Source organism: Marmota flaviventris, chromosome 8, assembly GCF_047511675.1.
Source record: "Marmota flaviventris isolate mMarFla1 chromosome 8, mMarFla1.hap1, whole genome shotgun sequence".
Taxonomy (NCBI): domain Eukaryota; kingdom Metazoa; phylum Chordata; class Mammalia; order Rodentia; family Sciuridae; genus Marmota; species Marmota flaviventris.
The window spans coordinates 27,030,231-27,045,254 of NC_092505.1; the positions used below are offsets into that span (position 1 = coordinate 27,030,231).

Here is a 15,024-nt window from a genome sequence, read left to right on the forward strand (position 1 = left end):
CTCTATGTCTGAAAAGTTATGCCTGTAGAATATTAAACAAGATATCTGGCTGCCAACTATATACTGACACTAAGTGATCATTTTTAAATTGACACATAGGAAATCGAGAATAATGGCTAAATTACCAAAGCTGTAATCAACATGTCCTATTTTCTCCTGTAGAAAGATTAGTGCAAGTCTTGTTGGCAAAAGGACAACTCCAAGAAGCAAAAGTAAGGAATATACATCACTATATGAAAATTAAAGTTGACACATACAGCTATGTATAGAGAATTATGGGGTAAGGCACCCAATTCACTTGATTCATTTATGTTTAGTGTTTACTGATCTTATTTTAAAGCTCTCAATGCAACGCAGAACTTAGCCAACGGCCTACAATTGCAAAATGATATTGCTTCTTTGCATTTAACAATCGTCCTGTTACTCAACAGATATCTTCTCAATATGATTATATTCTGGGGGCTATGCTAGCCCTTCAGACTCAAAGATAATAAGGGAGTTGAGCATGAAAATGTATATATTAAGGAATGTGGTTCACATGTGTGTATGATGTGTGCATTTGTTTGCATGTAATTATGGTAGCCCCTGACTCATATTTTGGGAGAATTCAATAAAGTGTGTAAAAATATTCCTAAATCCAACACTGAGTGTGGACACCGTTGGCATTTGGTATTATTACCCAATTACTCCTCCTCTAATTCATCTTCTGACATGTCACCACTTATCCTGTAATTATATTACCATCTTGCTTAAATACCTTGGATTCCCACATCTCACTCTTCCATCATCCATGAGCAAAAGCATCTTTCTCAGTCTAAGTGCTTTTATTATGGTATTAATACCCCCCTTCTACCTCTATCCCAATGATGCCCTCAAGTGAATATGATTGACTGAGCAGATTGACCTACCCTTTCATAGTAGACCCAAGGATGTTCATTCTGCTGGGGAGCCCACAGTTTTTCTTTTCAATTTGAAGGATACCCTAAAAAGTTCTCTTGGACAGCAACCTCTCTCTCAGTGTATTGAGTATAATGATGTCTTCCCTCCCTTCCCATTTTGCAGAACATTGTTTATTCAGCCCAGTCTCATAGTCTCTCATGAGCCTATCAGCTCCCACCTAGTTCATCCTTTATTCCAAATACTTAGTGTATGACACCAGATAATGAATAAATATTGGTAAAGACAATTGATTAAAACTGTTGGTAGTGTTCGGCTAGATTACAAATTACTTGAAGGCAGGGTGACAGCTCTCTCACTTACCATCTTATACCCCAAAGCAGAATCAGAGTATATAATAAATTCATAAATGTTTGTGTTTAATTAAAAAATGTCAAAGGAAAAGATCATTGAAAGAAAAGGAAAACTCTATAGTCATTGTCTTGGTTATCTCATAAACAGCTGCAAATAGATTTCCTTATGAAGTATTCAATTCCATGTTTGTTTTAAAATACATCATATCACATTGAAAAAAAGCTAATTAAATGAAGCAGGAATTATAAATAGTAATATCATTTAGTTCCTATACTAAATCAGTATATCCAATTTTGATTTTTTTTTCCTTTTTAAATTCTTTATTGTTACATACAATCAGATATTCATATTTTTAGAGACAGTTTTCTCAGGGTGTTTTTTAGTATGCACTAACAAGTTTGAAGAAATCACATTTCTGCATGATTTTAGCTATGGCATCATTTTGATCAGGGATAATGAAGATGCCCAGAAAAATCCAGGGGTTTGAAAAAAATAATAAATCTATTTAATGTTATTGAAAAATTAAATCTACAAAATAGCAGACTATGAAGGAAGCCAGTCTTATTTAGAAAGTCAGTTTTGGTTCCTTCTGGATTTTATAGATTTCTACTTCCTACAATTTTGTTGCATAACATATTTTATTTATCAATGTATAAAATTGCCTATGCCTGCTTCCTTTTCAGATATTTGAAGTACTCAGTAAAGACTATTTATTCATCCTTATATCCACATGGATTGTAGACCTCAAGGATACTTCCACATTCATGCTTAAATGAAGATTTTTGTTACTGGTCAGGGATAATAAATTATTTAGGGGTTCATACTTAGTGATATATATATATATATATATATAAAGTCTGAAATACTGAGCAGAGTAATGATTATTCATTAACACAATGTAAATAAAATAGAACAAACAGTGAGATGACTGGGAAACAAGTCCCTTTTAAGCAGGAATAAGCCAATGTAGAGCAGGCACATTAACAAATGTCATCTCAGAACCTCCATAGAACCAGAGCTTGGTGCTCTGATGCTCCTTTCCTGATTGGCCTTATACAGAGAAAAAGAAAAAAAAAAAAAAAAAAAAAAAACTCTTCAGAAGGAGAACAGCATTGTGCTAGGAACTAAAACAAAAATGTTGACAATCTAGTTGGCGGATTTTAATTCCACCCCCATGGATACTAACAAATGAATTGTTTTTTAATCTGTTTTCTATGTAGCTAATTATAAATAATTTTTTGCCTTTAATACTGCCATCTTCTTCACAGGAATTCTATAATGAGTTTTTAAAAATTGTAGTTGGGTAACTCTCCAAGACCTCAATAAAAAGACTATTAACATTTTATTAGTATAGCTGAATGCTATTTTATTCCTGCATATGATAAATTATATTTTCCTTACTCTTTCTCCAATCTCAGTTTGATCTCCGTTTGGTAACTGCTCCAAGTCAGGAAGGAGAGCACAGGCTTCCAATATTCGCTCATAAAACTGCTTCTGCATGATGGAGCCAAAGAGAATGTTTTCTTGCAAAATGCAATTCTGAATCCAGGCCTGCTGGGAAACATACGCCACAGAGCCCTAAAGAAAGAAAGAAGTAAAGGAATATTCTTAACAAGGAAAGAGGAGAATTTGCATGCACCACATTAAAGTATACACAGTCCATGGGTTCTGTGCATGGACACAAATATGTACACACACATACAATTTTAAATCTAGGTTATTTCCCTACATGTAAACATACAGATCATTGTATCCTATTTTAAGATTATATCTGTTTATTAATAGTCCCTTCAAATAAGTTAATTTGTGCTTTTTACTTACTTTCACTTTAGCTTCCATCACACTTATATGTCTTTATTAAGATTTTCTGGAAGCAGATGCTAAATGTGTTATTTTCTAGGGCTACCAATAACAAGGTACCATTGACTGAGTGGCTTAAATAATAGAAATTTATCTTCTCACAATTCTGGAGGCTAGAAATTCAACATCAAAGTGTCAGCAGGGTTGTCCCTTCTGAGGCCTTTCACTTGGGTTGTGGATGATGGCCTTTTCCCTTCTTTACATGACATTCACTTTGTGTATGTGTCTGCATTCTAATCTCCTCTTCCTAAAAGAACTTCCGTCATATTCAGTTAGGGTCCAACCTAATGAGATTATTTTAACTTGATCAACTCTTCAAAAATCCTGTGTCCAAATGCTATCATATTTTAAATTACTGAGGATTAGAACATCAACATACAATTTGGGGGGCACACAATTCACTCTATAACAGAGACAGAATTTGAGGTGCATATTGTATATTGTATATTGGGGCTCAACCCCATGGAAAGAAAGGAGAACAGAACAGTAGGTAGAGGGAAACGTCATACTGTGATTCAGGCCTGATAAAGCTGTGGCCAACCTTCCAGAGCTTTGGAGGAATGTTGTCCATTAGTTGTCCCATGTTAGACTGAAAAAGAGTAGGATCTTGGGCTGGGTCAAGGCCAACCCTGATGGAGCTGACATGCTGACCATGTATTTCCACAACTGGCAGCAAGTTCTTTTTAAAAGGGTGTCCTGACAGCACACATCCATGTCTTATACATTGATTATTACTCCTGAATTCATTTTTTGATTATTTATGGCTTGAAATGATCCCTAAACATGTGGCAATTTACTCCATCAAATGTCCTTTTAACTAACCCTTCTTTTCTGGAAAAGAATCTATAATATTTGAACCAGAGACCCACCTTTCATTCTGACCCCTGGATTCTATCCAAACATTGATTTTGGAGTATCTTAAATACTGTCTGCTTTATAACAACAGCAAATGTTTAAAGTACTTTCTGAGATAGGCATATATGCAACTATTAGCCTTTTGATTTCAACCAACCACTTTAAAGATCAAAGATTAACGTTTAATTCTTCTTTGTTGAGCATGTAAGACACAGAATGGCTTTTGATCAAAAACAGTATAGTTCTGATCTGACCTGATCTTGAACACAAGAGTAATTGCTCTGGAATTGCATTGTGAAGGGAATAATCTGAACTTTGATTAGAATAGCCTATGAAATCAACCCACAGGTGAAAAATATTTTGAATGCTTGTGGCATATTAAGCAAGTTAAGCAGAAAAGAGAATAAATTAAAGAACATAGAAGAAAAGATTGAAGAATATGAAAAAAAACATAATTTAAAACAAAAACTACATGGTCTCACATTGCTATTGCAGGGATTAAAACTGGATAATCAGTTTTTAAAAAGATGTAAATATTTTCTTTTATTGTTATTATAATTATTATTGGCCTCCCACAAAGGGAAATGCATTTTGCTTCATACATAATAATGAAACTACAATTGAATTTTTGGTAATGCAAAATGATCTTCAGATCTCTAATATTCTATCAAAGAACACTGAATACTGAATATTCTATATGAATGACATCTGATGTGAGCCCTTGATACAGAATAGGGGATCCTAGAGAGTCTTAGAGTTTGACTATTATGATATAAAATATGCCTCAAAAAAGTAATCATACTCTGAATGCTACACACAGAAAAGCACTTTTTTATTTTATTTTTTGTACTAGGGTTTGAACCCAGGGGCACTTAGCTACTGAGCCAAATCCCCAGACCTTTTTAGTTTTTATTTTGAGATAGGGTCTTGCTAAATTGCTTAGGGTCTTGCTAAGGTTCTGAGGCTGCCCTTGAATTTATAATCCTCTGGCTTCAGACTCCCCGGACCTGGAATTATGGGCATGAGTCACTATACCCAGCTCACAAAACACTTTTTTTTTCCCTCCATGGTGCTGGGGATTGAACTCATGGCCTTGTGCATTCAAGGAGAACACTCTACCAACTGAGCTAAATCCCCAGCCCTACAAAGAAACTTTTTAAACTCTAAATGTTAAATTGGTCATGCCATTAAAATGATCACTTCATTTATATAGTGCTTATCAATATGATACTTATACATTTGTGATAAAATATTGGGGAAATAATTCAGAGTGTAATATGTCAAATCCTGCGATAGATCCAAAACAAATACTTCTGAAGATCAAGCAACCACTTATATAGAGAGATTATAGCTTCTATCTTGGACACCTACAGTTTAAAAAACAGGTGGGGGTCCCTCTGCTTTACCATTCACAATGGCATTGATATGGTTTATTTTATTACAATGAACACGTTTTTTAATTTAAAACACTCAAAAATGTCAGAAAGAATCCCTATGTCTTACCATAAAAACCTCAACAATCAAAATGAAAATGCTAGTTATTAATATTCATAGGGAGCCAGCTGACTGTACCATAAACTAACTAGGTCTTGGTATATCCTCTCATTTTAATCATTACCCCGGGCCTTTTGCTCATTGTCATTATTAATGCATTATGTAAAACCTAGAATTGATATCATTTTTATGTTTATCAATTCCTAATTCTTTTCAAGATCAAATAAAGACTACCTCTTCTCTGATTCTTTTTCTTACCCTTCAAAACAGAATCCTTTGTTTTGTTTTTTTTTGTCGTTGTTGTTATGTGTGTGCTTTCATTCATTTTTAATAACTTGTCATAACTGACTTTGGTATTTACCTCAGTTGACTATGATCTCTGAAAAAAGAGAAACATATCTTGTTCATGTTTGTTACTCTAGTACTATGCTATAGATGCGTTTTTTGAAAATAGCTGCTTTTTGAAAATACTAAATGAAAATGAAATTACTATGATCCTCATTATGTTTGCAAAGAACATTCATTGGTCCAAGAAAAGTTATAGATATCTTGAACTATATGGAAAGAGCTGATTGCAATCATTACGAAGAACTCAGGGCTAAAAGATGGTATACTTAAAGTTCAAAATCCTATTTTGATTTTTCTTTTAAACTGATGGATGGTGCAGCATGTCTACATGGTTGTTTGTTGTTAAACTTTATATAATGTGTGGTTTCAATTCAGCTTGAAAAATAATCTCACTACATGTAGCAGTACATTATATGTACATTATATGTGATGTTAGTATTTCTGCTTTGAATCCTTGATATTGCAATGGAATTCCTACTTTATTAAATGTATTTGATATGCTAGTTATTGTGCGCGATTTTAAACTTTTTTTTGCTTTCTCCCTTTTCTGGTCGTGCACTTCCTTTTACAACAAGCCTCTAGAAACAGATAGTCTCTGAGAATTACTGAGCTGTTTGTGATGCAAATGTACTTAGGGAGTATGTAAAATAATCATTTTAACAAAAGAAATAGATATTTAAAATTTAATACTAATTCCGGGAAAAGGGTCCATTGTGTAAAACATAGTTTATCTTTGGATTCAATGTTTGTCTTTGGTTTTACAAAGTAGCTTGTATTTTCAGTATTTTCTACATAATATGGTAAAATGTAGAGCAATTATAATGCATCAATAAAATGGGTAAATTTTCTGAAAAAAAAAATAGTAGTACTTATTAAGTGTAATCTTATCTGAAAAAATTATAGGGATTATATTTGATCCTACACTAGGTAACAATAAAGCTTAGAGAAAACAGAATAATACAAGTTAAGTCATAAAGACTAGGATCAATAAAGTTATAAGGATATGAGGAAATATATGTTATGAGGAAAGAAAAAAGGAGTTGATAGAGTTGATTTTTTCCAGGGAGGAAAAAAAAGTAAGGATAAAGAGGAACTGGTCTCAGATGCATAAAGTTTCTTCCTTGTTAGAGGTGAGAAGGAGGAACTGGGCTAATATTTTACCTGAGGGTTAATTAGGTTCAAGGAAAAACTCACAGGGTAGTCTAATATTTCAAAACCATTAAGAACTTGTTGAGACAGTGTGATGGTGCATATGTGTAATCCTAGAGACTCAGGAGGCTGAGACAGTAGGATCACAGGTTTAAGATCACAGCCTCAACAACTTAGCCAGGCCCTAATTTGAATTTTTATCTACTTCTAAGAGTAGAATAAATATCTGAGAATAGATTCTCTATAATTCAGTGACTGAATATTTAATATAAGCTATTAATATTATTTATTATTTTTTCTGAGGTTTCTTTTAGGCCACAGATACCACCCATGAGCAACTAGCTAGAAGACTTCTTAGAAATGGAATGGCCATAATTACTTACGGAAACTTGTAATGAATGGTAATTAGAAAACTAATCAAATTACAGTATAAATCAAATTCATTTCTTTATAATTGGTTGCAATTTGGTTAATGTCATCAAACAATTACTATAAGCATTTATAAATGATTTGCTGAAGAACTTAGAGGACAGATCTCGGTTACTAATCTATCCATAGCTAATCGATTTTTATGGATATTGAAATGTTTGTTATAAACTAGAAATACCCATTAAATTCTCGAATCTTCAATTTAATTTGATAAATTCTTATTGAAACTAATGACAAATTGGTTATGGCCACTTCTACAAGATTTTGAAAGAACACGTCAGTGCTACCTTTCTCTGGACGACTCCTGTAAGCTTCTGCATTTCCCCCAGGATGGCAGACAGCACAGAGGACTTCCCAGACCCAACCTGCCCTACAATTGCCACCAAAGCTCCTTCAGGAATCTTCATGTTCAAGCTGTATGATGAAAAAAAGGGAGAGATGATGGAGGGATTTTTCACATTTTTCTACAAACACTTAGGCTTCCAAATTGCAAAGAACAGGTGAACTGTAAAGTCCTGAGAGAGGAAACAAACAGAAAAAAATCACTAAGAAAATGAAAGGTACAATGAAGGGTTAAAAAAATCTTATTCACTATATTAATTTGTTAAACTCTAAAAAATGAAAGTTGACATAATTATAGAATCCAATACTAAAATAATTTTTCAAATGTGCCTCAAATCAAGACTTACTCTTTTAGTACTGGAATCCCTGTTTTATCCCAGGAGAAAGAGGCATTAGTAAACCCAATGGCATGATCTAGGAAAAAATAAATAAATCCAATAATGCATTTTGGATTAGAACTGATTACCTTGAACCCAGAAGTCTAATAAATATTGAAGGTAATGAGTAAGTGCTGACCTCCTATGTAGTTTGTTTCAATATTTCGAAGAGAAAGCTCCTCAGAGTTGAGAAATTCTTCCAAACGACACAATGATATCCTTGTCTATCAAAACAGACATACACAGGATCTATCTGTTGTTGAAGCAAAATGTAAACTAAAAAGCTCTTACTGTAACATACAGACTGAATAAATATTTTAGATGCAATTTCAAAATATTGATACAAATAGAGCAAGCATAGTTTGAATTGTTTTAATGATATAAACAAGTTCATCCTTAAAGAGCAGTTTCAAGGGTCAAAGATCAAAACACACATCATCTTTGAAGGAAGGCAAGAAAAGCAGCAGTAAATATTCCTCTCTTTTATTGTATAAAAACATAATTAATCAATAATTATGGAAATATTAATTTTCTACCCTTGCTGAGGTAAAATTGATAAAATTACATATATTTAAAATGTATAACAGCATGCTTTAATATACCTATACTTTTTAAATGATTATCACATTAAAACTAATTAACATATCCATCACCTCACACAGCTATTTTTTTCTGTATGTAGTGAGAATATTTAACATCTAATCTCTCAGCAAATTTAAAAAATATAAAATACATTATTATTAATCAGAATCACCATGCTGAATATCAACTCTCCAAAACTCATTCATCTTACAAGTTTGTACAGTTTGATCAACATCTCTCCATTTTTTCCCTGGCACCTCCCAACCTCTTGTAACCACTCTTCTACTCTGTGTTTCTACAACTTTTTTAGATTTCACATGTAGGGGAGATAATGCAGTATTTGTATTTATGTGTCTGGCTTATTTCACTTAGCATAATGTTCTTCCATGTTTTCAAAAATGGCAGGATATCCTTCTTTTTCATGGTTGAACAATAATTCCTCTGTGTATGTGTGTGTGTGTGTGTGTGTGTGTGTGTGTGTATGTGAGAGAGAGAGAGAGTATGTGTGTGTACCACTTTTTCTTATACATTCATCTATCATTGGACACTCAGCTTGTTTTTATGTGGCTGTGGATAATACTGTAATTAATATGGACGTACAAACATTTTCTCAAGATAGTAATTTTATTTCCTTTAGATAAATAAAAATAAGTACCAAAAGGGAGACTGCTAGATCATATGGTGGTTCTATTTTTATTTTTTTTAGGAAATTTCCATGCCACTTTCCATAATGACTGTACCAATGTACATTCCCATTAACAGTGTGCCAGCATCCCCTTTTTCCATATCCTCATCAGCATTTTTTGTTATCTTTTGACTCTTTGATGATAACCATCTTAACAGGCATGAGGTGATAACTCACAATGATTTAGAAAGATTAGATTTTAAAAGAAACTTCAGGTTGATGTATCAATTGGGCTTCCAACAATAAACAAATCCATGGTTTTGGCAATAAAAGCAATCAATTATAGGAAAAGAATTATAAAATATTGAGCTACTATTAAGATAAATAACCCCCCCCACCGAAACTGAGTACATGAAATCTCCAGTACATTTTTATTTTGAATTAGAAGACATCTATTGTTAACATCAAAGATGTAACTGGGCTATGGTTTCCTTTATCAAGTACATCATATCAATACACACTGCTGCTGCAGCTTTTTCTTTCCTTTAGACAATTTTTTTAAATTTAAATGAAGGCAGCAGTAAGCCACTAGATCTTTAACACTTTGAGATATCAGACCTTTAGCTAGATTCCAGTTTTAAAAGCAAATCCAAACCATTACTTTAAGAACTAACATTTTCTTCAAGTGAAGTGTGCTGTGGAAATAAGAGTTAAAAGCACCACATCCAAGGTACGTCTATGCCCTCTGTTGGTTATTCTAAGGAAGATAATATGAAGAAGATAGGCTGTAACAAGAATGACTTAATTGGTATTTACTATTCATTTGTTATTCTTCATTCAAAAAAAAATAAAATAAAACAAAAGCAAAATTCTTAGAATAAAGAGCTGATTGTAAGAAACAAAGACCCACTTTATGGACCCAAACTTGAGGAAATGGTTCCAATGGAAGATGCCTGAAGAATCCAAGCACGATTTTAACTGAGTGAATCTCAGGGGGAAAAGAAGGATACAGGAACTCACTTTTTTGAATGCCCCATGGCTTTTGCAGTTTTTACTCATTGTAGTAGGTAAATAGCCTAAAAAAAAAAACAAAACCTAAAAGCATGCTGAGCCAGCTCTCAGTTTTTTTTTTTTTTTTAAATCAGACTGGTGTTATCATTGCACTTTCTCACTGCTTGTCCTCCTTATTCAGTAGTGATGACATGTTGCTGAACCCAGGGGAAACCTTCAGATCTGGGTTCATACAAAGCACCTGATTATAAACCTTCAGTTATAACCAAGTGAACTCTGTGATGACATAGGAGCTAAGTAAAAGAAACCAACACCTAACAATGAAAATAACATAACATGTTGAAATATTTAAAAGTCACAATGTTCTCTACCACTCATTAAATCAGGAAAACAAATTTTGAATGCAGTGTTAAATAACCACAAAAAGGGAAAATATGATAAAAAATGACAAAAAAATAAAATGTACAAAATCATTGATTTAATAGAGAAATGATTCTTAGTTTAAGGATACTCTGAATGTACCTGAACCACAGCTGAGATCACTGTTGGTAAATCAAAAAGAGGAATCCTCAGAATATTAAACAAAGACATAGATGTGAATGCTTTAGTGGCTGTTAAAATGTTTCCTTCATCCAGTGAGAAATATACACCAAAAGTGGCCAGAGACACCTAAAATTAGATACATAATTTAAAAATATATTTATTGCTTGCAAACCTAATAAGTTATACAGTCTTAAAAATTAGGGAAGAAAATTTCAATACTTTTCCCTTTGCTATTAACTGAAGAATATCAACTATGATACCCATCTGTTTTTTTGAATTAAAAAGTATTTTAAATTATCAACATGGGAGACATATAGAATTTCCCTGATTCTCATCACTACCTAGAGTACTCATTTTGATTAAAGTTAAAGTCCAGTTGAACATGGTTTGTTTGTTCTTTGTTTTCTTGCCCTTTGATTCATTTCCCAAGGCAATTTATACTCTAGTTTAAATAGCATGAGATATCTGATGATTAAATGATGTGAAACAAAGAAAATACTTCACTTTATATCAATTCACTTCTGAAGACTAATTCTACAAGTTTGACGTTTTCAAACTACTATAGATTTTCATTTTCCCTTGTGAAATGAGAAAAATAATTCATATTATTGTGAGAATTAAAAAAAGGCAACATATATAACTTGGCTTGTTCATAGGAAAAATACTCATTCCCTTCCTAGCTCCATATACTGTACCTTTGGTTGCTGCTTAAAAGGAATTAATCATGCCAAATGGAACTTTAGAGCTGTAATGAAGCTCTGAAGAGAAGATTTTTTTTTAAGAATTAGAAAGGCATATGTTCAATGTGAGAAATTTCAAAGGAACAAAATGTTTAAAAAATACGAACCAATAGGAACACATTTTCTTTGAGCTGTTTGTTCTCTAATCTCCCAAAATTAATGATTAAAATTATTAAAATTTTTAATTTAAACATAAAATTTTACTTTAAATGTTTTAATTTCAGGCAATTTGGAAGCAAACCTACAAAGTTAAATTAAAAATCAAAAGAGGAAATATATACACTTACCAAAAATGGAATGCAAGTTAACATCAGCATAGAACATACAGAAAGATATGTAGATGATTTTTGAAACTCCAATTCCTGATCTCGAATTTTAATAATCTTATTTTTATAGGCAGGTTCCCATGCATAAAGTTTGAGAATCTGTAAAGAAGTCAGACAATGAATATTTGACAACTAATATTATAGAAGAAAAGACTGCATGCATACAAATGCACACTACACACACAACACACACAACTGAGGGTAAAAGTAAAAAAAAATGCTCCTATTTTTGACTGAATAAAAAGATTTCCTTGAATTATGTGGCCTTAAAGAGGGGGTCTGGGGGACGGGGTCACAATCAGCCTTATCTTTCTTTTATGCACCAGCAACTTATTTCTGAGCCAGTTCTGATGAAATCCCAGCTCTATGAATGAACTCCATAGCAGTTTCTGTCTCACTCAATTCTGTCACTATTCCTGCTGGTCCAATTCTCACTTCTTCATAGCCAGCCTATTTTTTTCTGGCGTCCCAATTTCTTTAAGACTGATGTCTTGGAACTTAAAGCCATTCTCTAAAAAATGATTGATATTTTCCCATTGTAAACTACTTCCTAAGACAGAAAATGTGGGGAAGCAGGATCATATACTGACTCACTGTACACATTTTAAAGTGAGAGACCTACGTTCAAATTCCAGTTCTCTTTGAGATGCTTTATTTTGTGTCTATTTGACTGGACTATGATGCCTAATTGTTTGATTCAATGCTAGACAGGATATTGTTACAAATACATTTTCATATATGATTAAGATCTAAATCAGTAACTTTGAGTAAATGAGATTAATTTCTAGATTATGGGTGAACCTCATTCAATCAATTGAAGGCCTTAAGGAAAAAGATTGAGGTCATCCAAGGAGGAAAACATTGTGCATTCTCACTGCCTATGACCCAATACTAACTGCCAGCCTGTTCTACAGATTTCAGACTCACCAGCCCCCACCATCATGAGTCAAATTCTTAATTTTATTTTTTGTAGCTCTAGGAATTAAAGCCAGGGACTTCACACATACTAGGGAAGCACTCTAAAACTAAGCTGCATTCCCAATGCCTCATGAGCCAGTTTGTTAAATTCGCTTTTCCTCTTTCTCTCTCTCCCTTTCCCTTCCCTTCCCTTTGCTCTCTCTCTAAATACACACACACACACACACACACACACACACACACACGTGTTCTCTATTTTCCTTTTGCTTCTATTTCACTGGAGAACCCTGAAACACTCTCATTTGTTCTGTAAACTTAGACATGACACTTAACTGACCAGTGTCTTTGTTGTGTAATTTGTAAATTGGGCATAAGAAATATTTTACTCAAGGTTTATAGGAATTACATGAGGAAATGGAAATAAACTTATCAGCACTTGGCACATAGAAGATGTTTAGTAAATGGCAGCTCTTCTTAGATTATCGGAGAGAGGCTTTATGGCACCTGTTATCCGACCCCATGGAATCCAACTGCTCACAATTTTAGACCATACTACTTGATTGCTATTGGGACTTCCACTAATTTTCATGTTTATTTCCTGCTGTGGATGCTACTTCAAGTCTTGAATTTTGCTCAGATCTTGGAGAAATGTTCATCTATTTTACCTACACTGTACTAATTCTACTGATAATGCAAATATCCCTTTGTGAATATAAATATTAACACCTGTGAACAAATGCTGGTATACTTTTTCTTTGGATGCAAAGACTATCAATCAATGTACTGAGAATTGCATTCAGATCATATCACTTTACAGTATGTGATCTTATTAAAAATGTTAGTTAAATTTCAGAGATACTTAAGGCTTCTCTTAATTTCAGCCAAGTAGGTAAATATCACTCCCTCTTCAAGGTATATTCAATCTAACAATTTCTTTCACCTTGGTAATTTACCATTTTGTGTAAGTTCTCCACAGAACGCTACAGCAGATCACTTACTGATTCTAAGGTGAATCTACATGTACATATAATGGATATATACTGTGCACATAAAAACAGAAAATAGGTATTCCAAGGATTCTTCATCAAGATGCAAAGCACAGCACACACAAAGCAACAATAGACAAATGAGATTACATCAAACTAAAAAGCTTCTGTGCAGCAAAGTGAACAATCAACAGAGTAAAGAGAAGCTACAGAACGGGAGAAAGTATTTGAAAATTAAACATCAGTAACTGGTGGGGAGAATGGAGAGAAAGGGAACTCTTGCACACTGCTGGGAATATAAATTTGAATAGTTATTACGGAAAACAGTATGGAGGTTTCTGAAAAAATTGAAAATAGAACTACCATATGATCCAGCAATTCCATTACTGGGTATATATCCAAAGGAAATGAAATCAGTATGTCAAAGAGACATCTGCATTCCCATGCTCATTGCAGCATTAGTTATAATAGCTAAGAAGTGGAAAAAGACCTATCTACCCAACTACTGATGAATAGGTTTTAAAATGTGGTACATATACACAATAGAATACTACTCAGTCATAAAAAGAATGAAATTCTGTTATTTGTGACAACATGAATGGAATTGAAGATCATTATGTTAAATGAAAAAAGTCAGGCATAGAAAAACTAGTGCCTTCTGATCTTACTCATATGCGGAATCTTTTAAAAAGTTGGTTTCATGGAAGTTGAGAGTAGAATGATGGTTACCAGAGCCTGGGGTGAGTAGCAGGGAGAGAGGGATGGGGAAAGGTTGACCGTGGCTACTATGTTACACTTAGATGGGAACAATAAGTTCAAGTATGCTATCCCACAATAGGATGACTATAGACAACAATTGTGTACTTCATCTTTCAAAAACCTAGGAAAAAAAGATTTTGCATGTTATTACTAAAAAAAGTATCAATATTTAAGCATTGAGATATATATGTTTTACCTGACTTATATAGTATATGATGTATACATGTATCAAAACATCACATGGTACTGTATTAAATACATATAAATTTATGTGTTTATGTGTCAGCCAAAAAATAAATTTAATTTAAAATTTTAAAACTAAATGTATTACAGAGGGACTCCCATATGTGATTATTAAGGCCAGAAAGAAATTCCATATTGGCTTTGCAAATTTTGTCTTTTAGAGAATTCTGTAAAGCATAACCTATG

General features: G+C 33.2%; 1 protein-coding gene across 1 annotated transcript in view; it reads right to left on the bottom strand.

Annotated features, from left to right (window-relative positions):
- Positions 1–15,024, bottom strand: part of LOC114087626 (multidrug resistance-associated protein 1-like) — a 92,369-nt gene that overhangs the window by 42,850 nt on the left and 34,495 nt on the right. Inside the window, exons 8-13 of the mRNA XM_071615130.1 lie at positions 11,894–12,031; positions 10,846–10,992; positions 8,245–8,329; positions 8,076–8,142; positions 7,674–7,800; positions 2,653–2,829 (exon numbers count right to left, since the gene is read on the bottom strand). Of these exons, the coding sequence (XP_071471231.1) occupies positions 2,653–2,829; positions 7,674–7,800; positions 8,076–8,142; positions 8,245–8,329; positions 10,846–10,992; positions 11,894–12,031 (741 nt within the window). The remainder of the gene's footprint in view (positions 1–2,652; positions 2,830–7,673; positions 7,801–8,075; positions 8,143–8,244; positions 8,330–10,845; positions 10,993–11,893; positions 12,032–15,024) is intronic.